The sequence below is a fragment of the Megalopta genalis genome, chromosome 1 (genome assembly GCF_051020955.1).
Source record: "Megalopta genalis isolate 19385.01 chromosome 1, iyMegGena1_principal, whole genome shotgun sequence".
NCBI lineage: Eukaryota > Metazoa > Arthropoda > Insecta > Hymenoptera > Halictidae > Megalopta > Megalopta genalis.
Window position 1 is genome coordinate 46014244 of NC_135013.1, and position 26398 is coordinate 46040641.

The window sequence follows — 26398 nt, forward strand, 5'->3', positions numbered from 1 at the left end:
TAGCGCATAAATTAATATTTTATCAACCTTATATAAAATTTAAGTTAAATATAAGTAAAAGACTCAAGGCTTTTACTCAGGATACCTAAAACAAGAGCACGTTCATGTTACTGAACTGCTGTCTCACACATTGCCAAAGAACTACGTATAACTCCGACATGAAGGTCGTCGATCCCAAAGCTAGCTTCTAAGAACTGTATTAGACGTTAAATCAATTATACACGAGCGTTCCTCGACCCCCGCCCCCCTCTCCTGACCACTTCATATTCCATTTCACTCAAATCTTCACCCATATCATCTAAATCATTTGTAAATAACATCATCATCTTATTGCATTTAAAACATCCCACGCCCCCTGTCACTGTATATATGTACAAATCTTAAATTTAAGACCTAGATTTAAAACTTAGAATTAAGGACCATTAACGAAAGTTCCTATTTTTGCTAAGGCCGTTTTCGGGAACAAGAGCCCAAAGACCAAACACTTACGGCTGTGAACCGTGCATTAATGTAAGCAGAACATTACGAGGGATAGGCTGTCACCACTCCTCGTGACAAACGCAATAACGGTTTACCACTAATATGTGTATATATACATTAGTACTTATAAGAGAGATATACCAATGTTATTAAAAACTTTTTGTTTATTTTTAGTTATAGTATTAATTGTTAAATTGTATAAACCCTTTAAATAAACACTTTACAAACAAATAAACAAACGTTGCAAAGTACCGATTCTCGTCCGATCATCGAAGTTAAACAGCGTTGAGCGTGTTTAGTACTTGGATGGGTGATCGCCTGGGAACACCACGTGCTGTTGGCACCATTCTTTTTTTTTTTGAAGGGGGGAGGATTTATCTCCCCCCGGGACGCGGTCGGCCATCGCTACCATCTTGATGGCCGGCCCTGGCGAGGGGGAGCCGCGGTAGTGTTCTACAAGAGTTCGCATGGCTCCCAAATGTGGTTTGAATGGCCAGATGTGGTTCAGAGCGTCCTTAGGTCGCCGTGCAGGTTTAGTGGATCAAACCCCACACTACCCAAGCCCCGCTTCCCCGAGCGGAGCGGGGGTGTCTGGCGAGCAGATTTCCTCCACGTTAAATAAAAAAAAAGGATAAGAACATTATCACATGTAAATGTGTCTTTAAATTAAAACGAAATGTTGAGGGAAACATTGAGAGGTATAAAACGAGATTTCCCCCGGTTTTTTTTATTATCTTAGGAACTATCGTCAAGATCATCGTTTCCCTTAAAAATTACACCTGACTCTTTGGTAGCGGTGATAAGTGGCAGTTCAATAGCTACAATAACAGATGAACTTGCTCACTTTACAGATAACTACAGTGTCTTAAAATCTATCGGCTAACCACCAGTATTTCTTATAGTCTAATTTTGTAATTTCTAGGCGATCTTTATTCGGGATAGCTGCGCTATATCGGTATCCTAATTCAAGTGTAATTTGATCATGCTCCTGTGGTGTGTGTCCGATGCGTTTGTTTCCTCTGCGGCGCAGGATATGGTACAGTACCGGAACCCCACTTCTGTTTTGTATGTATCCTAATTTGTCCAGGTATACGAATGCTACTGGAGGTATGAAACCTGTTGTCAGGGTTTTTACCATGTAATTGTCGTCTGGGTGCGCTGTAGAGAATATTAAGCTATTGTTTGTGACTTGTTTTGTGTTGGCAAAATAGTTTCGTGTTATTTTAACTATGAAATTATCGATTCTATTAATGTTAGCTTTATTGTATATGGTTTCGTTGCTTATGTTTCTTGTGTAGTTTGAGTGGGCCGATTTGTAAAGCCCGAGGCAAGCTCTTAGGCATCGGCCTTTCGAAAATGCATATTTCTTCCATTATGGAGGCGGCGATGTTGTACCATATCTCGCAACCGTATGTTATGATGGGTCTGATTAGGAGTTGGTAGCAGATTAGTTTTGCTTTTTTGGTAAGTGTGCGGGAGTGGAATAACCTCGCGCATGCACCAAAGGCTTTTCTCGCTTTTTGAAGCTGTATTTGCGGGTGATTGTTTAATAAAAATCTATTGTTTATAGTTAGGCCTAAATATTTTACTGTTTCCTTGTGTGGGATTTTTGCCCCAGTTTGTCGGTTGCCTATGAGATGGAAGAATTTGAGATTTTTCAGCTGGTAACACATTGCTCCTTTGAGAGTGGGCCTGAACAATACAGTCTCGCATTTATCCGTATTTACCTTTAATTTCCAGGATTTATAATACGTAAAGATACTGTCCATTGCGTTTTGGAGGACTATCATGGAGCATTTCGTTCGATTCGGGCCAAATAGATTTAAGACGTCGCTCGTGAATATATTAAACAATATCGATGAATTTATGGTGCCTTGTTGGAGGCCATTCGGTATTTTGAATGGTCATGAAAAAATGTTGTTTGATAAACATACTCTAAAGGATCTATCTGTGATCATGTTTTTTATTAACTTGATTAGGATGAGGGGAAATTCTTTACGTTTTAATTTATAAATTAATCCGTCTATCCAAACTGTATCAAAGGCTTTCTCAAGATCAACTAGACAGGCTCCCACGCAGGAACCGTTACTTAGGGCAAGATTGATCGCGTGAGTCGTGGAGTGGCGATTTCTGAATCCGTATTGGTTCTCGGGAATTAAGTTCTTGCTATTGCAGATATGTAGATATGTATATGTATAATGCATATATTCTTCACAAAAGTGTTAATAGTACAACTTAAACATCCGAAAAATTTCATCTAATTCTCATAAAAGATATTTTACAGCAATGTCCACCATGCAGAGCAGAGGCTAAAGAAGGAAGAGTTCAATCGGACGACCTTCCATTTCGGTTAACGGAGAGACAATTCCCTGCATCCTGCTTAATTAAAAAAAAATAATAATGAAGGTCCTTCACGGCGAAGATATATTGTTTGAGCTAAACATAATCTAAGGATTGGTTCGCGCCATGAATGCAGAAAGTGTAACATTGGCTTATGTATTGAACCCTTCTTCGAAATTTATCGCACGACACAAAATTATTAAATTTTCAATTTAAATGATATGATTTAATACTTTTTATATTGTTCATGATAATATTGTTTAATGAAATAAATGGTTTTGTTGTTTTTTCAGTCACTATTCAAATTATTTTAATTACAATCAGCATATTTTGCAATAAAATTTCAGTCAGTCCAGAAAGTGTTTCGTCGTAATAAAAGGGCAGCCCAGCATGTGCTTTGTAGTATTTAGTGGGCAGCCCACAGCAAACGCTTAACGTCGCACAACTCAGCGCTCAAAGGATCAATTTGGAAAAAGAAAGACACATGGAGATGCTGCACGATTGGCAGATTAATAGAAACAAAATTGAAAAGAATACGTAGAAGAAATTAAGAGCCTAAAGTGGCATACACACCGATCGAAACTACTTACAGCGTTGAACTTTGGCAAAGTCTGTCGGCGAATGAAAAAGACGAACTGTGGAAATTTGGTAAAGTCACTGCTGTATCCAAAAGTATTGGATTTGACTGTCATTGAATATCGTCGGTAGTGTGAGGATATTGATCGAGAACAACTTTCAAAGCTGAAAGGTGTTGAAATCCGCAAATCCGGTCTCTTCATTGATGCCGAAATAACATTTCGAGGGAATTAAATGCCCGAAGAGACGGCAGGAAATTTATCCCCAGAAGAAGCGATAAAAAAAGATTCCACTAATACGAAGAATATTTGAGGATGATGCAGGTACTGCATTGCGCAAAACGCATCACTCTTTCTATGAAGTACTAGGACAACTACATATATTAGATAAACAATATTGTCTCTTGTGTGTGTGGGCACCAAAGGGTGTGAAATCAGTTAAAGTATACAGTGACGACAAATTTTGGCAGCAGACAGCAGCATTGTATGTTGCCTGAAATAGTGGACAGCCACTATAATAGAAGTATGCCAATTTGAGAAGCCATAGAAATAGAATATAAAAACCCAATAGTAATTAGTTCGCGTATCATTAGAATAGCTCTAGAATCCCAACACAATGTCGGGTCGCACACTCTGTGTGCGTCTTCGCTGATTATTTCAGTTATAATGTTATTATTTTTAGATTCCCTTCACCTGTATAAACTCCATAGTGCTGTTAATCCACTGGCATAGAATAATTTATAAGATCGACGGGGAGTTGCGGGTCGTACGATAACACAACTTCAACCCGGTAAGTATACGAAATTATGCGAATTTATGTATTATTAAATGTCTCGATAGGTTATTAATTTTTACTTGCATGTTACAGATGATGTTCATGCGGAGCGACGAACACTTTTGTGGACCACTGTATATTGTCTCAATCGGCAACCTGAGACGCCCTGTAGTCAGAAGACTCAACATTGTCTCCAACTGTCTTCCGGCACTGAACGCAGAAAATAACAGCAAATGAAGGATAGATAATAACGCAATGTGTAACTTCTTTATTTTTTATTATTTCTTAATGGGACTTTTCCTAATGCAATCGTAAGGTTTGTTAAGGTTATTGACAAAGGTTGGCAAGGTACCTTGACGTCCGGTTGGAGCAGTGGCCTCTCCCCTGGTCAGAGGAAGAGGTAGGGGTATCAGCCGACGAACTCAATGTGGCAGCGGGGAAACTTGAAGGAGCAGGGCTCCCAGACCAGATGGGGTACATAAAAGGGTCATTGGTCCAGTTGGGCCAATTGTTCGGCCCCCAAAATAAGGGAAATAGTCTCAGGGAGGAGGAGTTCGAATGCATGCTGAGATCACACTGAGTCTGACTACCATAGTCACAGGGTCAATCGAGGTCTGCCTCGTACCCCCTAACGCCCCGAGACGATCGCCGTAGCAGACATGCTGTACTCAGATCTCTGACAATGAAGCTGACAAAGATTCATCAAATATCGTTCCACTCCATCCAAATCACGTCAAAACTCGACCGCAGAAATAGTTAACAGAATCGTGGGAATTTATCCCGAAAATGCATGCGGGTAGTGTCCAATCATGTTAAGTAAAGAATGTGAGACTGAGTCCATGATTTATTGGGTGAAGTCCTTGAATCAATACAACAACCTTCGCCGGCCTTCAACGGCCAAAAGCGTAGGGTACGGCCATATAAAATAAACCAGATGTGCAGAGATGTAAACTACGGACGACCCGCTGTCACCGACGGTACCCAGCGCTTTTAGAACGTAATTAACGACCGTTCGAAGAAAATGGTATCGGGTGTCATTTCCTCGGACGATCGAACGACGAACAAGGGCCCACAGTCAAGGCCTTAACTTTTCGGCAATGAAATGTCGACTCCTGAACGAACGCGTCGAATAAACGATTATCCGCGAACCAGTCTCAGTGATCTTTCTTAATATCCACAAGTGATTCGGATTATCAGTGATTAATTAAGTGATTACTGTTTGGTGATAGTGCAGTGTAAGTGAACTTCGCAAATAACCATACCAAAGGTTCCTCCGACAGTATCCCTCGAATGTTGCGGTCATCGATCTGAGATCAGCTGTTCGTTTTACGAGGTCAGCGCGTACGAGTCAGCAAATGCATCCTCAACTAAATGGGTGAGTTCCTTATCGATAATATTTTTCATATTTCTCTAATAAGCAAATCCTTTACGTACCTTAATGCGATTATTTATTATTAAATCAGCTTTGCGAATCATTCGTTGAATTCTGTTCGGATACGGAATTATTTAAATTAAAATATTATTTACGAACTTTGTTAATCTCCAATGTACACCTTGCATAAAAATATCATATGGTACACATGAGGTGTCATGCACATCAGAAGATTAAAACGGCTGTCACGGTTAAACTACATATAATTTCGGGTCCGAAGAATTAGTAAATATTCTTCAGACGTTCTAAAGTAGAGGTGAAAAGCGTTTTTCTTAAAAATATCACTTTTACGTAATAAAAAAAAGCATAGGGACTTATGATCGACACAAAATTCCCTACAGAATTAAAACTGAATTTCCATTCGCATTTCTCAATGACCCTGCTGTCAAAGCACGAAAACTTTGGTTCCTGGTGGTACCAGCAAGAAATCTCCAGTTAAAAATAGTTCCAAATTTCAAGCCGGGCGTAACAGTCAGAACAAAGTTACTCATAAAACTCATGGTAATACTAAAGATAATGTCTTCGATGTTAACTTTCCTGCTCTTTCAAACATATCAGTTCATAACCATTTTCCGTTTTTCACTGTCGGATCAAAACAATGTTGGTATCAATAACGCCGCGTCCTCTTTAAGTACACGGCTCGACAGTAAATACAACATGGGCAAAAATGTTGGCAATAATAATGTTTCCGATGACATTCTTCGGAAATCAGTCTCGACCTCGGCCAACACATCGGACAAACCGTCTCTGATTTATGTACACAACTTTAAGTATCCGCTTGCCAGGTTTGAGAAAGAACTGACAGGCTCATTTGGCAATAATAATTTCACGCTTAAATTTAATAAAAACAATGTTCGAATACAATTAACCACGATGGAGGATTTTAAAGAACTTAAATCGGGATTGCAAACCAAAAATATCCCACACTTAACATTTTCCATTGAAAACGAAAAAACCTTACCGATGATCTTAAAAGAGCTACCCTACTATACTCCTGCGGAACTTACTCAGCAAATCCAAGCGCAGGGTTTAACTCCGACAGCCTGTTACCTTATTAAAGACATAAACACCTTCCGTGTTAACTTCCCCATGGGTACCTCCGTGCAGGATGTTTTCAAAATTAAGTTTCTCTTCAGGACCAGAATTTACTGGGACAAATTTATGTCCAGGACCAAACACACTCAGTGCTATAGGTGTCAAGCTTTTGGCCATTCTTCCGCCAACTCTAATCTGTCCCCAACATGTGTGAAATGTGCTGGACCTCACCTTTCGAAAGATTATACTAAACCTTATGAGGTTACCCCCAAATGCGCTAATTGCAAGGGCTTCGCACGGCGAATTTCCGGGACTGTCCAGCCTTGGTGAAATTACCTGGACTCACGGAAATTTCCTCATCAACGTACGGTCCAAAATAACCCACACGACGTTCTCATAACGATAAAGTTTGATTCCCGGGTCCAAATACCAGGGTAAACAGTGGACGATGTTCCCTGTACCGTATACAGGGTGTTCCACAATTACTTCAACAGCCGAAAATGAGGGGTAGCTGAGGTCATTTGCAGTAACTTTTTCCTTTGCGAAAATGCAATCTGCGGCTTAGTTTACGAGTTATTAACGAAGAACACTGACCAATGAGAGGTGACGGTGCGAAGTTCAAGAGCCCGCAACAGGAGGCTTTGACAGAAAGTCGGGATGGACTCGAGCAGCGTTCGAAGTATTGAACAAGTTACGAAGCGTGAACTTTCCGGATTTTTTTTACTACGTAACAGTGATATTTTTAAGAGGAACGCTGTTCACCTTTACTTTAGAATGTCTGAAGAATATTTACTAATTTTTCGGACCCGAAATAATATGTAGTTTAACCGTGACAGCCGTTTTAATTTTCTGGTGTGCATGACACCTTACGTGTACCATATGAAATTTTTATGCAAGGTGTACAGTGAAGATTAACGAAGTTCGTAAATGATATTTTAATTTAAATAATTCCATGTCCAAACAGAATTCAACGAATTATTCGCAAAGCTAATTTAATAATAAATAATCGCGTTAAGGGACGTAAAGGATTTGTTTATTAGAGAAATATGAAAAATATTATCGATAAGAAACTCATCCATTTAGTTGAGGAAATATTTGCTGGCTGAAATTGTGGCTCACGATGTCGAAGGGCACTGACCTCGTACAACGTACAGCTGATCCCAGGTCGATGACCGCAACATGTGAGGGATACTGTCGGATGAACCTCTGGTATGGTTATTTACGAAGTTCACTTACACTGCACTGTCACCAAACACTGATCACTTAATTAATGACTGATAATCGCGTCTGGAGCTTATCGCTACATTATGTAGTGGTAATGAGACCTACTTTAGTACGCTTTTCTAACTTCCTAAGCTTACTGCGCATCCAATCCGCAGTGGATCTTGTTTCAGCAGTGAATAGTTGACCAATCAGAGCAAAAAAGAATTCTATATCGTGCGCAGATGGAATAGTACCCATTACTGTATGTATATCCCTCTGGTGGCAAAAAATGATCATACCGGTGCGACGTTTTACTTGTGGAAAAGTGATTGGCAACAAATGAGAAGCTTATCTTAGTCTGCTACAGGCAGAATACATAGAGGGGTAATTATTACATTTTATCACTATGTAAATAAATAATTTCACATCATTTATGGATTAATTATCTGTTACTAAAATTTTAACCATACTTTCATAGATTTCATATAATCCTCGAGATAAACAAACCTATGTATATCGCACGTCTAAAATGTGTAGCAATAGCAAATTATATTTTTTTTAACCTATAAGTAATAATGGTTTATAACATGTTTGTTAGGAAAGTGTAAATGTGCTTGTTTATGCATTGCAGATATGCACTTGATGCACTAGGATTGAAGAGATACTACTGTAGAAACTTTTGAATTATGCACCATTGGAAAAAATAGATGACATTCTCAATATTCATCCCCATACTTCATCTTGTACATTAATGCACATGTTGTAATATAATTGTATAAATTAGTTACGCGATAATTGTGATGGATGATAAAAATAAAGCACCTTGATCCATATATGTTTCATAAATGGCTTTAGAATATAGACACCATATGTTACTACTTTGTAAACTACCATGGCATTCTTTCGATTGTATATGTAATAAGTACGAAAAATAAATACACAAATTGTAGTGTAAAATGTATTTTATAACTGTATTTGTTGCATCTTGATCATCATTTTACCATAAATGTGTAAAAATTTTAACAGTTATGTAAAAAGTTGATTTGTTTACAAAAAAGTCTTCCGGCAAAAAACATTGTTATGATAAAACATTCTTTTTTTTACGTTTCATAGTAAATGCAACGTAGAAGTGTGAAACATTTTATACACTCTGTACGCCTATCACAGTATTCCAACTATTCCATGAAATTGTCTTCGCTGGTTAGCGATCTATCTTGAAATGGACAGTTACGTGTTCGCGGGCTTCATTTTACATAAGAATCGCAGGTGCAACATCTTCACCTCGTCCTTGTTCAGTTTCACTACACCCTCCTGGTTGTCTATGGAAAGTAGCATGCCTACGGCTTCTCTGTCTTCACCGATTATGACCTTGACCCTGTCACCTCGCGAGGGTACCACTGGTTCAAGTTCCTCGCAGACCAGATTCACGACTCTATCTTCGACTGGCAAGAAGACAGCGCACATGCCACCCTATAAATAGATTCCAATCATGAATACTTCCAGCTGTTCAAGGTAATTTTCTCCACTATGAAATATTTCCAATTTTAACCCTTTATACTCGTAACAGTAGTTACAACGCTCGCATTTGTTTTCATTTCTAAACATTACTTCTTCATAAACTTCTGTCGAAATAACCTTCTTAGAAAATACACTGTAAACTTTAATGTATGCTTGATAATACTCACGGATATTCCTCGAATAACACCCTGTTGTCCAGCGAGCAAAGGATCCTGATGAGTATCCCGAATTCTCACCTCAATGTCTGTAGTATGCCATTCGGTTCCTCCTATGATGCCGATACTGGTATCCAAACCTGCACCTGGTGTTTGCGGATTATATGGACTGCCCGCAGCTCCTGCGAGAAGGCAACATTAGAAGTATTCTTTACAAAACGATGGTACTTGAAGAATAGCACTTACCAGGAGTCATTGGACTATAGCCCATCGGTGAGGGAGTAGCAAAGGCTCCATGTGGACTGGTGGTGTATCCAGTACCACTTGGTGAAGGAGTAGCAACGTAGCCTGCAGGACTAGGACTAGCTGTTGCACTCCCAGCTGGACTAGGACTCGGTTGGTACGAGCTGAAACTCTGCTCTGACCCGTACATTGTGCCAGGTGTTTGTGGCGTAAACGGGCCACCGGTGGGAGGATAACCTGGAGCGTAACCTGGGGATCCACCCTCCTCCATGCTGTAACTGTCGAAGTCATTTGTCCTTGCGGGAGTGTTAGTAACCGCTGGGTCCCAGGCACCTGATTGTCCCGGTGTTCGTGAGCCGTCATGGGACGGTGTCATCGAGCCGTAATGAGGTGTACGAGAACCATCTGCAAATATAGCATTGTACAATTATTATACTCGTATTCTTGAATCGTGTGTAAAGTGAATAAGACAAACTTTGAGGATACTCACTCTCATACATAGGTGTCTGTGAACCATGCATAGGTGTTTTCGATCCATCTCTGGCATACATCGGAGTTTGACTGCCGGCAACGTAAGCTGGTGTTCTGTTGTAGCTGCTGAAGCCACCATCTTTGGTCGGCACACTGACGTTCGCAATGTGCGACCTGTTCACGGAGATGGTCTGGCAGGAGGAATGCAACTCCACACGCACTGTCGTCTCCGTGGTATCCTTTACAATTCCGACATTTCCTTTGTATGGTCCACCGGTTATCTTTATGGTGGTTCCTATCAGTTCCCTGTCTCGGCGGAATCCGCCACCGCGGCTTCTGCCGCCTCTTCCTCCACCACCGCCTCCGCCTTTGGCAAAGCCACCTCTACAAACAATTTGTATGGCCCAAGGTTACTTTTCTACCTTTGACTTTCCGAATGAAATATTTAAGTAGTCTACCATGCGTAAAGAATAACAGAAAAATTGTGGAAATCCTACTTACCCGCTAGGATGCATCGGCGAAGCTATTCTCGGTGACATGAATCCTGCTACCGGTGTCATAGAATTCATGCCAGACTTGTTCCCGCCAGATAGTTGCAAATGTCTCGTCTTGCAAACGAATATTCCACCGTTGTCCACGAACATCCTCGAATGTAGAAACGCGAAGCTTCTGTACAGATGTTTGATCTCACCACCTCTTCCAGCATGAGGTCCATCCACCACCTTCACAATGTCCTTCTTCTGTATGGTATTTTGCTGCGAGTCCAACGCAACCGCGTTTCTGTTCTCCCGACGTTTTGTTAAGCCTTGCGGTCTAGCCTCAATCACTTTTCCATGCATGGACAGGACATGGAAGTTCTCGCGTTCAAGACGAACAATTACACCTACTGTTTGTGCGTCCAATTGTACTAAATCGCCCCATTGGAACTGACCCAAGCTGTCCACACCGGTGGCCATGTCGGAACAAAGTTGCAAATCTCTAGGAAGGACCTCGAGCTCGTGCATCGATAGATCAGAGAATAAAACCACTCTATTTTGTTCTACCCGAACGATTAGACCTGTGTCACCTTCGTACCTTCCGGCAACAACCTGCAAGTAATTGGTAACGTATAATTTGAATCAGTCATTTGTAAGAGCCGAAAGTTATTTGTTATTATCGGAGCGACCTCCGAAATCACAACAGTCGATCGGTGCTCGCGGACTCCCATGTGTTAACCCCACGTGACGTACGTGCGCATGACCTAAACATCGAGATGCTGGTAGGACGATCGGCGACCGTTGGGCGCTGGTCGTGCGAAACGGCCAAATTCGTAAGAAGGCTCTTAACGTTCGGCCAGAGCACCGACAAAAGGACGCGCTCGCAGAGCACGAGGCAGAATGCGACGAACGTCGACACGCAATTTACGAACACGCTCGCAAATAAGATTACGATACGGAATTACAATATGCATAACGAACACGGTTTACGGCTTCGGCATGCGATTACGAGAATTATTGTATACTGCCTTATTGTCTTTTTATATTAGATTTTGTATGCGTTACTGTGTATTAATAAATAGAATAGTTTTCTTTTTCTCTTAGCCTCTACACATTGATTATTTTCATACGTACTTTCACGTGATCTCCCATGGTGAAGTATTTTCGTAATTCTGACGCTTGAAATTCTAATGCTTCCTTCAGTTCTTCATGTTTTGGCATGACCATTATCATGTTTCCGTCTATCGAAACGATTTTCCCTTGCAAGTTGATCAATTCACCCTCGCACACTTCGACATTGTCACCAGTACTGAAGGAATGTGTCACAGCAGTGTCCTCTTTGTTTCCAGATACTGGACCTCCGCTTAAATCTATTTCAACACCTTCGGGAGCTTCTTCAAATCTTTCCAATTCGGAGAGGGTTGGTTTTACACCTTCCGCGATGATGGCGCTTGTTGTAAAATTTTTGTACAGGAATCTGAAACGAAATACATAGTATGTATTTTAACTATCCTACCAAAGAAATATTTAATATAAGACATACCCCTTTCTGCTGTATCTGTTTCCCTCGAATATCAAGAAATCACCGTCACTAGTAACTTCTCCACCAATTGCTCGAATAGCTTCAGGGTCAAACGGCTTTGCTGCTGGTCTTCTTTTCTTTTTCCGTTTCAGAGCTTCGGATTCACTTTGCGCTGTTCTCAAAGCCCCGCGTGGCCTTGTATAGTCGATTCTGGGCACTAGCTTCAAGTGAACCTGATTCTGTGCCAAATCAACGTAATCAACTTGCGCTATGTCGTCTTTGTAAATGCCCCTTTTCAATCTAACCCACTGCTTTGCTTTCAGTCCTGTCTGTTCTTTGACCACGCGTAACACATCAGTCATTTCCTTAATCGGTACCATTTGTTGCTTCCAGATACCCATTCTTAAATTTCCCACATTCTCGATAGCGGCTTTTACATGCGGCTGTTTGTAAGCCTCGATGTAAATATAACCCTTTACACCCTCAGGCGCGACAACAGATTTAATCTGAAGTGGTTCATCTAATAAATAAAATGGTGTGGTTAGGAATAACTATAATTATTAATAAAAAATACAGTAATAACGAATTAGTACATACTTGACATTTGATACGTTATGAACTTTCGCATAAGTAGAAGCACTGTCGCCTTCTCTTCTCCAATGCGGCATTTTACCATCCATAAATTAGGATCTTTTACACCCGGCAGTAAAGTCTGTTGAGTGATTTCATCACTCATCTCTTCACCACCATCTCCGAAATGGCGAGCTGCCACAGACTCGTCTGCATACTTCTTCCTCAAGTATTCCTCTATCTCATCTTCTTTCTGAGAGCTGTGAGAAATTGTAAATATTAATTTAGTAAAGAGTTTTTTACAATAATTGCAGATGACAATACTTACTCCCACAAACTAGTTCCTCTGCGCCTTCCTTCAATTTCCCTAGCTGTAGGGCCCAACTCATCTACTTCGTTCCCCACAATACCAATTTCTTGTGCACCCTCTTCCCATTCGTCGTCATCCTCGACTTCGTCATCTACTTCAGCCTCGTCTATGATGAAGCCGCCGTACTTATCTTTCTTCTTTTTCTTTCTAGATCTGTCATCATCTTCTTCCTCCTCCTCTTCATCATACTCACTGCTTCCATCCAAATCTTCCCCTGATTATATATATGAATCACAGAATAAACATATTCCAATAGTCTAAATAATATATTCTTTCTATACCTTCTGGTTCTTCTTCTGGTTCCGCCACATCTTCATCTCCAGACCTAGCTTCCTCTGCTTCGTCTTCTCTGCCATCCTCTGAACTAAAAATTTAATTTGAAAAGACTTTTAGCAGGCATGTGCCTGAAATATTCTTGTAGTTGCAACAACTGTATGCACCAGACTACATTGCGAATTTAAAGTAATGCTGGTTATAACGCTGCGTCATAACGTACGATGTACTTTCTCGTGGAACAAAGTATGAGCTAATGTAATAAAAGTTGATCTATTTTAGTCTCAAAAAACGTGCATGGGTCGTTACGAAGTTAAAGTTAATTAATTTGCACAATGCACAAGATAGAAATTTTGCTCACCCAGACGCCGACCGTGACCGTGATCGAGACCTGCTCGGACTTCTTGAACGCGATCCAGACGGACTTCTACTCCGGGAAACGCTGCGTGATCTTTCTCCGACGCTGCCAGCATCGCTCCCAGCTGCAGACTTCGCAGAACGATTTTCATTCTGTTCGCTTTCGCTGCCACCGCCTTCATGTTCGCTCTCATTATCCGAAACATTACTCGTCTCTGAATCCGACATCTCGCCACGAAATACTACGGAGCTTGGCACACGTGAATTATTGAGCAGCTGTATTATTAGGTTAGATCAACAAGATCAACGCTAGAGGTGAATGCCAGCCAAAAGTTAGAGAACGATGATTTTTGATTTGATGATTTTCCGTAGTGATTTTTTTAGTGACAGATCTTTTTAGTAGTGATTTTTGACCGTGTTGTAACATGTTTCCATCTGACGGACAACGGAAAAAACAGAACGCAGTACCAATCTGATCTTATATGTTTATTACAAAGTTATGCTTCTACCTCGTACACAGAGCCTCAACAAGCTGCAGGAAGTCGAGAACGTAGCGCCTATTTTACGAGGGCAGATAGTGAAATTGTCTTTCTCTGATTAGTCGTCGCTTCACAGTTTTAAACAATGAGAGGGAGTATCGAGGGAACAAGAGAGCACGACACCGGCACAACACACAAGCAAAACAAGTCATACCGACGACCTATGTAGTTTGACTTACTTTATCATGTTTGCGACCTCACTCTACTCGCGCATCCGTTTGTTTGTTGCTCCATTTGAAACACTCGGCGAGATTATTATACGACCTGTACTTTTCGCCCCGTAATTAATTTTCAAAAACCCGTAAGCTACATTTTAGCTAACGTTTTCTAGTTTATGAATCTACACAATTTTGTCAATTTAGTCATCCCAGTATTACTTGTCAACTGTGACAGGCCGCAATCAGTCTTCTACTCGACGAGAAGGATTTTCGATAGCAACAAATAATTTTGCAATTTTATGCGATTTTCATTTTTAAAAATTTGAAAAACAAAGCTGAAACTTGCATTCATATTGTTTTAGAATACATATTTAATACATATTTAAATTAGTAATTAGAGAAACAATAACCTTTTCTATGCATATAGTTCCACTGTTTAATAACTACGACTATTTTCAGGGCCTCAAATTCATGCAAGCAGAAAAGTACGCCCTTATTCATTCCAGAAGTGAGAATGTCGATGCCAGAATAAAATGTAATTTTATGTACATTACATATAACGAAATTAGCCTCACAAGAGTATTCGTACGTTACGAACTCCTTGCGTACAAAATCAAAGTATTTAGATATTTAGATGGCCTTGGTGTGATATCTTGTTCGACATACTAGACGTTACATTCGTCCTCAGTATCGGTACACCAAATTCAATCTGTGTTTGAAATTTCAAAATCATGATTTTCTTTTTAACGCAATCATATTTAGTTTCTATATTCGTATGGAGTGTGAAAGGACAAAACCAAAGAGGTACAAGAATGTATCATGGCGATAGATTATAACGGTGAAAAATGAATTATAAAAATTAAAAAGAATTTTCAAATTCGATGCGGCATGACTTCCTATTGTCCGATCAATTTCAGATTTTGCGTAGACTATTTTTTCATGTAATGACATTATTCTGGAGGGTGTGTCGAAAAAAAGTGGCAGCTTGTTAATAATACAAATTAAAAAACAAATGAAATAATAGTTCCGAGGAAGAAAGTACACACCTAACCAACAATAATCTTCTTGTCCGAACGCTCACACATGCTAAGACTTTTCGACCTTCATGACTTTTCCAATCGAATCATAGAAGCGACAAAAACCTCTTGTGTTCCCATGGGGCAAAAAGTATAAATCGTATATCGCGCCGCGTGTTTCAGATGGAGCATCAGGCAAACGGATGCGCGAGAAGGGTGAGATCGCAAGCATGGTAGAGCGAGACGGCCTAAGTTCTTGCCGGTGTGGACACTCCCGCATACGGCCCGTTGGTTTTCTTCTGTCTTTCAATCATCTCCCGCTTTCTTTTTAAACCAACTGCGCGGATCTGGATGCGCGTTAAAATGCTGTCTCTCCGTCACGGAATAAACTATACCAGAAACGAAACTCTTGTCAAAAGTTGGAACCTTCAATCTTTTCGTCGTCGAATCGTCAATTTGAGTGACCCTGTCTGAACGTTCCAGATAAAGAAATTATTTATTAATGTTTATTTTACTATTAATTAATTACTATAATGATCACAAGTTCTTCCTTCGTAACCCTCATACGTTACTTGGGATGAACATTTGTTCATGTTTTAGATTTGTACTATATAAATTTCTACTTCTCTGCGATTGTTTTTTTATTCGACACATTCGTTTAATATAGTATGAGATTGGGAATAAAACACAATTGGTAGAAGTAGAAGATAAAATAGGAATAGGTGAAAACTGTGAAATAATCTTTTATTTTCCTGTGTTCGTAATGCGAGGACACAAATCTATACGTTGTGCACTGGATGTACAACAAAGTTCTGTGCACGGGAAGTTCGTTCGTGAGTATCACAAAAGTTCCACCTCGAAGAAACGTTCTATGACCACAGCTTGCCTCCGAGCGTAAAGATTATGTATATGTGTATATACATAGTTTCCCCTATTAGAACCTCGCCACAAACTAATTGGCATGCAAAATATTTTTATTTACACCAATAGTGTTCACGGAAGGCATTCGAAAAGCACATTACATATTCAAACCATAGTATTCTCCCCTTTCCTACAAATTCTCACACTTCTAATAATTTGTTTCTGTCATTTCTTATTTCCATTCCAATATTCGGTACAGTTAGATTTCGTGTTAATTTTTGTCTTATAAAAGCGAAAAGTATGAGACCGCAAGCACAGTAAAATGAGACGGCCTAAGTTTTCATTGGAGTGGACACTCAACATAGAGCCGCTGCTTTCGTTCTGTCTCTCTCGATCATCAGCCGTTCTCTTTCTAAGGACCGGGTGTGCAGTAAAATGGCGAGGATAAAAATGCTTACTATGGTGAAGCAGAATTGCTCACTTAAGGTGAGCCATGACTGTACAGTTTAATTGTGTTTTAAGTATTCTTTTAGTACGTATGGATTTATAGTAGTGTGTGAGTAAGAGGAAATTAATTTGTGTAATAAAATTTTAATGAATCTATAGGATAATTATAACAAGTTTTATCGGACAGTGTAAACAAGAGTTTTAACTTCCGTGTGTAAAGTTCCCTAACTTGCTAGAAGTGCATATCGTATTCACCGTTATTCTTTGGCAAATAGACAAAAATGAAAATATAACAAAAATAGACAAAAATGGCGGAAGTAAAATCACGTCGCGTCGCTCAAACAGAAGATTTATCAAATGTTGAGTTTGAAACCAGTGAAGATGTGGAGGTCATTCCCACATTTGATAATATGGGACTCAGAGATGAATTATTACGAGGAATCTATGCCTACGGTATTATAATAATTCTATATTTTTGTGTAGCATGTAAACATATATAACCTATTTGCCAAGTTTCTGTTTGATTACTTTAATTTACACGCATACGAAGACGTCATTGATAGTCTCATTTCGTTAATATTATTCTCATTTACTTCCTATTTATATATATAAAATTCCTATAGACGCAATATTTTTATTGCAGGTTTCGAGAAACCTTCTGCTATTCAGCAAAGGTCCGTCAAGCCCATAATGAAAGGACGAGACGTAATTGCACAAGCCCAATCTGGTACAGGAAAGACAGCGACATTTTCGATTGCTATACTGCAGTCTTTAGATACACAAGTTAGAGAAACACAAGTCTTGGTACTTTCTCCTACGAGAGAATTGGCAACTCAAATACAAAAGGTTATCCTGGCATTGGGCGATTTTATGAATGTACAGTGTCATGCATGTATTGGAGGTACCAATCTAGGAGAAGACATTAGAAAATTAGATTATGGACAACATGTTGTATCCGGAACACCTGGCAGAGTATTTGGTAAATACATAACATAGTTAACAAAACTGATGTTACAAACATAAAATAGATTTATGGATAATTCTATGTTATTTTCAGATATGATAGAAAGAAGAGTTCTCAGGACAAGGGCAATTAAGATGCTAGTCCTTGATGAATCAGATGAAATGTTAAACAAAGGTTTTAAGGAACAAATTTATGATGTATACAGATATTTGCCTCCTGCGACACAAGTAGTATTAGTATCTGCTACATTACCACATGAAATTCTTGAAATGACTAGTAAATTTATGACAGATCCAGTTCGTATTTTAGTTAAACGGTAAGATACAGCTTTATAGATTCAACTTTGAATAATTGTTTCGACAGTAATAATTCATGATTAATTGCAGCGATGAATTGACATTGGAAAGAATGAAGCAGTTCTTTGTTGCTGTAGAAAGGGAGGAAGAGAAATTTGATACGTTATGTGATTTGTACGATATACTGACAATAACACAGGCTGTAATCTTTTGCAACACCAAGCGTAAAGTAGATTGGTTGACAGAAAAAATGAGAGAAGCTAATTTTGAAGAAAGGGACAACATTAGGAAAGAGTTCAGATCTGGTCAAAGGTATGTTCATTAAACGTACATTACTGTATAAATAAAATGTATGATATTTACAATATATTTTAATTTTATAGTCGTGTACTAATAACAACTGATGTCTGGGCAAGAGGAATAGATGTACAACAAGTATCCCTTGTAATCAATTATGACTTACCCAACAATCGTGAGTTATACATTCATAGAATAGGTCGGTCAGGTCGTTTTGGCAGAAAGGGTGTTTCTATAAGTTTTGTTAAAACTGACGACATCAGGATTCTGCGAGACATCGAACAATATTATTCCACACAAATTGATGAGATGCCGATGAATGTAGCGGTTTTAATAGACGACTGTATTAACTAAGAATTTAAACAAAACTCTCCTGTTTTGTTCTGCATTACTTTATAAAAAAAAGGAGTTCAATTATTAATTAATTATTATTAATTATATTAAGTATTATAATTAACTTAAATATAATGTATCAATAGAAACATAAGGATAAAAACGGAGCGAGAAGATTTATAATTATTATTTTATTATTTATATTACAATCTTTATATTGTATTATTTACATCTAACACAATATATGTCAAGAAGAAACTGCAGTATTATTGTTGTGTAGAATATATGTGTATTGCAGAGAATAATGCTTTGATATGTACATGGATATTATCTATTAAAGTAAAAGTACGTTTGCTGTTAAGATGAAACTGTGAGCTTAATTGTTCCGACGTGTCCTTCATAGACTTCAATAATGCTTTTACGGAAGATGAATTTCTATCTGTTGGTTTCATATTAATTTGCAATTGAGTCAACGAGTCGTTGTGCCACGTGTCACTTGTTCTTGCGGGACTGTTATATTTATATAACCGCTGGGTCCCAGGCCCCTGATTGTCCCGGCGTTCGTGAGCCGTCCTGGGACGGTGTCATCGAGCCGTAATGAGGTGTACGAGAACCATCTGCAAATATAGCATTGTACAATTATTATACCCGTATTCTTGAATCGTGTGTAAAGTGAATAAGACAAACTTTGGGGATACTCACTCTCATACATAGGTGTCTGTGAACCATACGTAGGTGTTTTCGATCCATCTCTGGCATACATCGGAGTTTGACTGCCGGCAACGTAAGCTGGTGTTCTGTTGCTGCTGTAGCTGCTGAAGCCACCATCTCTGCTCGTCACATTGACATTCGCAATATGCGATCTGTTCACGGCGATTGTCTGGCAGGAGGAATGCAACTCCACACGCACTGCCCCGTCTGGGATGGTATCCTTTACAATCCCGATATTTCCTTTGTATGGTCCACCGGTTATCTTTATGGAGGTTCCTATCAGTTCTCTGTCTCGGCTGAATCCGCCACCGTAGTTTCTGCCGCCTCTGCACCCACCACTGCCGCCACCGCTGCCTCCACCTCTGCCACCACCTCTGCCTCTACCTCTGCCACCTCCACTACTACCGCCACTGTCTCCACCACTGCCACCGCCTCTGCTTCCGCCACTGCCACCGCCTCTGCTCCCACCACTGCCGTCGCCTCTGCTTCCACCACTGCCGTCGCCTCTGCCTTCGCTACTGCCACCGCCTCTGCCTCCACCTCCACCACTGCCACCGCCTCTGGCAAAGCCACTTCTACAAACAATTTGTATGTCCCAAGGTTACTTTTTTATCTTTGACTTTCAAAATGAAATATTTAAGTAGTCTACCCTGCGTAAAGAATAACAGAAAAATTGTGGAAATCCTACTTACCCGCTAGGATGCATCGGCGAAGCTATTCTCGGTGACATGAATCCTGCCACCGGTGTCATAGAATTCATGCCAGACTTGTTCCCGCCACACAGTTCCAAATGTCTCGTCTTGCAAACGAACATTCCGCCGTTGTCCACGAACATCCTCGAATATAGAAACGCAAAGTTTCTATAGAGATGTCTTATTCTCCCATCTCTTCCGGCGTGGGGCCCATCCACCACTTTCACAATGTCTTTTCGTATCACATTTTGCTGTGAATCTAACGCAAACGTGTTTTTGCTCTCCCAACGTTTTTTTAAGCCTTGAGGTCTAGCTTCAATCACTTTTCCATGCATGGACAGAACATGGAAGTTCTCGCGTCCAAGACGGACAATTACACCTACTGTCTGTGCGTCCAAGTGTACTAAATCGCCCAACTCGAACTGACCTAAGCTGTCCACACCGGTTGCCACGTCGGGACAAAGTTGCAAATCTGTAGGAAGGACCTCGAGCTCGTGCATCGACAGATCGGGGAATAAAATCACTCTATTTTCATCCACCCGAATGATTAGACCTGTTTCACCTACGTACCTCCCGGCAATAACCTGCAAGTAATTGGTAACGTATAATTTGAATCAGTCATTTGTAAGAGCCGAAAGTTATTTGTTATTATCGGAGCGACCTCCGAAATCACAACAGTCGATCGGTGCTCGCGGACTCCCATGCGTTAACCCCACGTGAGATACGTGTGTATGATCTAAACTTCGCGACGCTGCTAGGACGATCGGCGGCCATTGGGCGCTGGTCGAGCAAAACGGACAAATTCGTAAGAAGACTCGTAATGTTCGGCCGGAGCACCGACAAAAGGATGCGCTCGCAGAGCACGAGGCAGAACGCGACGAACGTCGGCATGCAATTTACGATCACGCTCGCAAATAAGATTACGATACTGTATTACAATATAATGAACACGATTTACGACTTCGGCATGCGATTACGAGAATTATTGTATACTGCTTTACTGTCTTTTTGTATTGTATTTTATGTGTATCACTGTTTAGTAAGATAAATAGAATAGTTTTTTGTTCTCTTAGTCTCTACACATTAATTATTTTCATACGTACTTTCACGTGATCTCCCATTTTGAAGTATTTTTTCAACTCTGACGCTTGACATTCTAATGCTTCCTTTAGCTCTTCATGTTTTGGCATGACCATTATCTTGTTTCCGTCTATCGAAACGATCTTCCCTTGCAAGTTGGCCAATTCACCCTCGCACACTTCGACATTGTCACCAGTACTGAAGGAATGTGTCACAGCAGTGTCCTCTTTGTTTCCAGATACTGGACCTCCGCTTAAATCTATTTCAACACCTTCGGGAGCTTCTTCAAATGTTTCCAATTCGGAGAGGGTTGGTTTTACACCTTCCGCGATGATGGCGCTTGTTTTAAAATTTTTGTACAGGAATCTGGAACGAAATACATAGTATGTATTTTAACTATCCTACCAAAGAAATATAAATATTAAATATTAAAATATAAGACATACCCCTTTCTGCTGTATCTGTTTCCCTCGAATATCAAGAAATCACCGTCACTAGTAACTTCTCCACCAATTGCTCGAATAGCTTCAGGGTCAAACGGCTTTGCTGCTGGTCTTCTTTTCTTTTTCCGTTTCAGAGCTTCGGATTCACATTCCTCAGTTTTCAAAGCCCCGCGAGGCCTTGTATAGTCGATTCTAGGTAATAGCTTCAAGTGAACCTGATTCTGTGTCAAATCAACGTAATCCACTTGCGCTATGTCGTCTTTGTAAGTGCCCCTCTTCAATCTGACCCACTGCTTTGCTCTCAGTCCTGTCTGTTGTTTGACCACGCGTAACACATCAGTCATTTCCTTAATCGGTACCATTTGTTGCTTCCAGATACTCATTTTTAAACTTCCCACATCCTCGATAGCGGCTTTTACATGCGCCTGTTTGTAAGCCTCGACGTAAATACAACCCTTTAAACCCTCAGGCGCGACAACAGATTTAATCTGAAGTGGTTCATCTAATAAATAAAATGGTGTGGTTAGAAATAACTATAATTATTAATAAAAAATACAGTAATAACGAATTAGTGCATACTTGTCGTTTGATACGTTATGAACTTCCGCATAAGTAGAAACGCAGTCGCCTTCTCCTCTCCAATGCGGCATTTTACCATCCATAAATTAGGATCTTTTACTCCTGGCAGTAAAGACTTTTGAGTGATTTCATCACTCATCTCTTCGCCACCATCTCCGAAATGGCGAGCTGCCACAGACTCGTCTGCATACTTCTTCGTCAAGTATTCCTCTATCTCATCTTCTTTCCGAGAGCTGTCAAAAATTGTAAATATTAATTTAGTAAAGAGTTTTTTACATTATTTGCAGATGACAATACTTACTCCCACAAACTAGTTTCTCTGCGTCTTCCTTCAATTTCCCTAGCTGTAGGCCCCACCTCATCTACTTCGTTCCTTACGATACCAATTTCGTGTACACCCTCTTCCCATTCGTCGTCATCCTCGACTTCGTCATCTACTTCAGCCTCGTCTATGATGAAGCCGCCGTACTTGTTTCTTTTTGTTCTCTTTCGAGATCTGTCATCATCTTCTTCCTCCTCCTCTTCATCACATTCACTGCTTCCATCCGAATCTTTCCCTGATTATATATATGAATCATAGAATAAACATATTCCAATACTCTAAATAATATTCTTTATACCTTCTGGTTCTTGTTCTGGTTCTTGTTCTGGTTCTTGTTCTGATTCTTGTTCTGATTCTTGTTCTGGTTCTTGTTCTGGTTCTTGTTCTGGTTCTTGTTCTGGTTCTTGTTCTGGTTCTTGTTCTGGAAAACAAGAATGTTCGTCAGAACAAGAATGTTCGTCAGAACAAGAATGTTCGTCAGAACAAGAATGTTCTGGTTCTGCTGAATCTTCTCTCTCATCTCCAGACTTAGCTTCTTCTGCTTCGTCTTCACTGCTATCCTCCGAACTAAAAATTTAATTTGAAATACTGTTATATATAATGATTATAGATTATTACTATTATATATTCTTGTAGTTGCAACAACTATATGCACCACACTACATTGCGAATTTAAAGTAATGCTGGTAATAACGCGGCGTCATAATATACAATGTTCTTTTTCTTGGAACATATTTCGAAGTATGAACTAATGTAATAAAAGTTGATCTATTTTAGCTTCAATAAACATGCACGAGTCGTTACGAAGTAAAGTTAATTAATTTGTACAATGCACAAGGTAGAAATTTTGCTCACCTAGACGTCGACGAAGACCGTGATGACCGGGAGGAGCTGCTGGAACTTGTTGAACGTGTTCCAGATGAACTTCTACTCCGGGGAACGCTGCGTGATCTTTCTTCGACGCTGCCAGCATCGCTCTCAGCTGCAGACTTCACAGAACGATTTTCATCCTGTTCGCTTTCGCTGCCACTGTCTTCATGTTCGCTCTCATTATCCGAAACATTACTCTTCTCTGAATCCGACATCTCGCCACGAAATACTACGGTTCTTGTCACACGCGAATTATTTAGCAGCAGGATTATAAAGCTAGATCAACAAGATCAACACTACAAGTGAACGCCAGCCAAAAGTTAGAACGATGATTTTTGATTAACGATTTTAGATTGATGATTTTTAGTAGTGATTTTTGTAGTGATAGATTTTTTTAGTAGCACTTTTTGACCGTGTTATATAATATGTTTCCATCCGACGGACAAAGGAACAAACACAGAACGCAAACTAATCTGATAAAATTGTAAACATATAAGATATGTTTACGAAGATCTCTCAACACTTCTACCTCGCACGTACAACCTCAACAAACAGAATGGATTCGAGAACGTAGCCCCCATTTATACGAGCGCAGGCAGTGAAATTGTCTTTCTCTGATTGGTCGACGCTTCACAGGTAGGCAGTACCGCCCTCACAGTTTTAAACAAAGAGAGGGAGTGTCGAGGGAACAAGAGAGCACGACACCGGCACAACACATAAGCGAAACAAGTCACACCGACGACCTGTATAGTTTGTCTTACTTTATCATGTTTGCTATCTCACTTTATTCGCGCATCCGTTTGCTTGGTGCTCCATTTGAAACACTCGGCGAGATATTATACGACCTGTACTTTTCGCCCCGTAATTAATTTTCAAAAACCCGTAAGCTACATTTTAGCTAACGTTTTCTAGTTTATGAATCTACACAATTTTGTCAATTTTGTCAATTTAGTCATCCCAGTATTACTTGTCAACTGTGACAGGCCGCAATCAGTCTTCTACTCGACGAGAAGGATTTTCGATAGCAACAAATAATTTTGCAATTTTATGCGATTTTCATTTTTAAAAATTTGAAAAACAAAGCTGACACTTGCATTCATATTGTTTTAGAAAGACTACGTATTTAAAATAGTAATTACCTACAAAAACATTCTCAAACTCAGAGATTTAGAGAATTAAAGTTAAGAATTATTGAAGATTGAAAGATTAAAAAACTATATGAAAAAATTCTGAAACGTGTAGTAGAAATATTGATTCGCAATCTACAACGAAACGCGGAATATAAGGAAATAGTTGCGTTGTTCGTTGATTCGGGTTACAAAGAAAATCGCATTTTATTCTGGCATCGATATTCTCACTTCTGGAATTAATAAGGACGAACTTTCCTGCTTCCATGAATTCGAGACCCTGGAAATAGCCGTAATTATTAAATAGTGGAACTATTTCGAGTAGAGATTAATCGAACTATATAGAAAAGGTTATTGTTGCCTCTATGGTGCGATCGGAAAAGGCGCTAAAGTTCGACGTCAGTTTGGCCAGTCAGTCCTCTCATTTGTGCAAATCGTAATTGCTCACATCGTGGCCCGACATTAAGGGTTGTAAATCGCCTAACGGGCTAACGGGCCCGAGGCTGAAAAGGTCTAGCATGTGACAATGATTCTTTTATTGCTGGTGTAAATGTTTTCTTCCCGGAACCTTCATTTCATAGCATACAAATTAAAAAGTTCCATTATCGGCTTCGTTTCCTGAAAACCTTATTACATTTACGAGAACATTTCGGTTCTTCATAACGTTTTCAGGTACCGAAGCCGATAATGGAACTTTTCAATTTGTATACTATGAAATGAAGGTTCCGGGAAGAAAACAATTATACCAGCAATAAAAGAATCATTGTCACATGCTAGACCTTTTCGGCCTCGGGCCCGTTAGCCCGTTAGGCGATTTACAACCCTTAATGTCGGGCCACGATGGGAGTAATTACGATTTGCACAAATGAGAGGAAGGCGCGGTTCAAACTTCAGAATGAAAGAAAACAGTATAAAAAAAGAAAACAGTTTTAAACAAAGAGAGGGAGTGTCGAGGGAACAAGAGAGCACGACACCGGCACAACACATAAGCGAAAAGAAGTCACACCGACGACCTTGTCTTACTTCATCATGTTTGCTACCTCACTTTATTCGCGCATCCGTTTGCTTGTTGCTCCAAGCAAATAATGGAATTTACATATAAAAAAAAATATTCATATTATATACATTTTTTTTCCCCTCTTTTCCCCTGGCGGACGAAACATTTTTTTTTTATTTTTATAATTATACCAGACTCTTATAGGTCTATGGATAACTCTTTTAGTAGTTTTGCAGTGATCAGATCATAGCCCGGAGCCTTCTTACCATGTAGTAGATGTTCTCATAAATGTAACAAGGTATAGTAAGGCACAGGGGTATTCGTACCCTTTTTTACACTTTAAGTGGTTGTTATTTCGTAACAATGAAAGTTTCGATATTCTTATGAAAGGGAATGTGTATATTGAAATGTCTAAGCTTTCAAATTAATGTAAACATTATTGTCAAAAACCTGTCAATAGAACAAAAACGGAATTTTATACACATTATAATGAAATAGATCTCACAGGAGTGTGCCCATACAATATTATGTTTATGTTATAACAAATTGTACGATATTACAACAATTGGCATTGATTGGATCTTATAATACTATATAAACGATTAGGCATATTCTGAACTAATATTGGCTCAATTTTACACATACACATACAGTGACTCGCAAAAATATTCGGACAGTGAATGAATTACATTAATTTTATATAAAATGAAAATCTTTTTAATCACGTTATCATAATATTAATATTTTGTCGATTGACCCTTTTCTTTATTACTTCATGTAATCGCTTGGGCTTATTACAGAGAGATGATTTTATTTAAATACTGCGGTGAATTCCGTTTCCATTCGTCTAACAAACGTTGTTTTAACTCTG

At 39.5% G+C, this 26398-nt stretch overlaps 3 protein-coding genes and 2 long non-coding RNA genes across 10 annotated transcripts in view; 3 read left to right on the plus strand and 2 right to left on the minus strand.

Annotated features, from left to right (window-relative positions):
* The first annotated feature begins 919 nt into the window (after positions 1–919).
* Positions 920–26398, plus strand: part of LOC117229376 (uncharacterized) — a 57521-nt gene continuing 32042 nt past the window's right edge. For both annotated transcript variants that reach the window (XR_013037128.1, XR_013037129.1), the window contains exons 1-3: positions 920–3719; positions 4078–4185; positions 4264–8224. This is a non-coding gene — a long non-coding RNA (uncharacterized LOC117229376). The remainder of the gene's footprint in view (positions 3720–4077; positions 4186–4263; positions 8225–26398) is intronic.
* LOC117228202 (transcription elongation factor SPT5) lies at positions 8785–14451 on the minus strand. Its single transcript, XM_076528516.1, has 11 exons — positions 13800–14451; positions 13447–13529; positions 13124–13379; positions 12823–13055; positions 12247–12745; positions 11838–12180; positions 10729–11315; positions 10247–10611; positions 9760–10161; positions 9526–9695; positions 8785–9310 (listed from the first exon to the last, which is right to left on the minus strand). The coding sequence occupies exons 1-11, from the start codon at positions 14021–14023 to the stop codon at positions 9068–9070; spliced, it is 3405 nt and encodes a 1134-aa protein (XP_076384631.1). The 5' UTR covers positions 14024–14451; the 3' UTR covers positions 8785–9067.
* On the plus strand, positions 14499–15374 carry LOC143263807 (uncharacterized). Its single transcript, XR_013037136.1, has 2 exons — positions 14499–14635; positions 14952–15374. It is a non-coding gene; the product is annotated as an uncharacterized LOC143263807 (long non-coding RNA).
* Positions 16213–19074, plus strand: LOC117228304 (eukaryotic initiation factor 4A-III-like). 5 transcript variants are annotated; one of them, XM_076528538.1, is made up of 7 exons: positions 16217–16341; positions 16662–16901; positions 16976–17269; positions 17460–17795; positions 17874–18096; positions 18167–18388; positions 18460–19074. In XM_076528538.1, exons 3-7 carry the CDS (start codon positions 17125–17127, stop codon positions 18725–18727), a joined length of 1194 nt encoding a protein of 397 aa, XP_076384653.1. In that variant the 5' UTR covers positions 16217–16341; positions 16662–16901; positions 16976–17124; the 3' UTR covers positions 18728–19074. The 5 variants fall into 5 exon arrangements, with proteins under 5 accessions (XP_076384655.1, XP_076384656.1, XP_076384653.1 ...); XM_076528539.1 differs by having other exon boundaries at positions 16662–16855; XM_076528540.1 differs by lacking the exon at positions 16976–17269 and having other exon boundaries at positions 16213–16341; positions 16662–16925.
* Positions 18883–23941, minus strand: LOC143263801 (transcription elongation factor SPT5-like). The gene is made up of 9 exons (XM_076528520.1): positions 23389–23941; positions 22832–23100; positions 22513–22768; positions 22212–22444; positions 21636–22134; positions 21213–21555; positions 20110–20693; positions 19409–19992; positions 18883–19323 (listed from the first exon to the last, which is right to left on the minus strand). The coding sequence occupies exons 1-9, from the start codon at positions 23616–23618 to the stop codon at positions 19226–19228; spliced, it is 3096 nt and encodes a 1031-aa protein (XP_076384635.1). The 5' UTR covers positions 23619–23941; the 3' UTR covers positions 18883–19225.

Excerpts from the sequence above, each read along its gene's own strand:
- LOC143263801 (XM_076528520.1), bottom strand. The coding sequence starts at position 23,618 with ATGTCGGATTCAGAGAAGAGTAATGTTTCGGATAATGAGAGCGAACAT. Across the intron at positions 22,445-22,512 it reads AGAGAAACTAGTTTGTGGGA|CTCTCGGAAAGAAGATGAGA; the intron begins GTAAGTATTGTC and ends AATTTTTGACAG. Across the intron at positions 21,556-21,635 it reads AACAGATACAGCAGAAAGGG|ATTCCTGTACAAAAATTTTA; the intron begins GTATGTCTTATA and ends ATTTCGTTCCAG.
- LOC117228304 (XM_076528537.1), top strand. The coding sequence starts at position 17,125 with ATGGCGGAAGTAAAATCACGTCGCGTCGCTCAAACAGAAGATTTATCA. Across the intron at positions 18,097-18,166 it reads GTTCGTATTTTAGTTAAACG|CGATGAATTGACATTGGAAA; the intron begins GTAAGATACAGC and ends GATTAATTGCAG. Across the intron at positions 18,389-18,459 it reads GAGTTCAGATCTGGTCAAAG|TCGTGTACTAATAACAACTG; the intron begins GTATGTTCATTA and ends TTAATTTTATAG.
- LOC117228202 (XM_076528516.1), bottom strand. The coding sequence starts at position 14,023 with ATGTCGGATTCAGAGACGAGTAATGTTTCGGATAATGAGAGCGAACAT. Across the intron at positions 13,530-13,799 it reads CGGTCACGGTCGGCGTCTGG|TTCAGAGGATGGCAGAGAAG; the intron begins GTGAGCAAAATT and ends TTAAATTTTTAG. Across the intron at positions 11,316-11,837 it reads CCATGGGAGATCACGTGAAA|GTTGTTGCCGGAAGGTACGA; the intron begins GTACGTATGAAA and ends AATTACTTGCAG.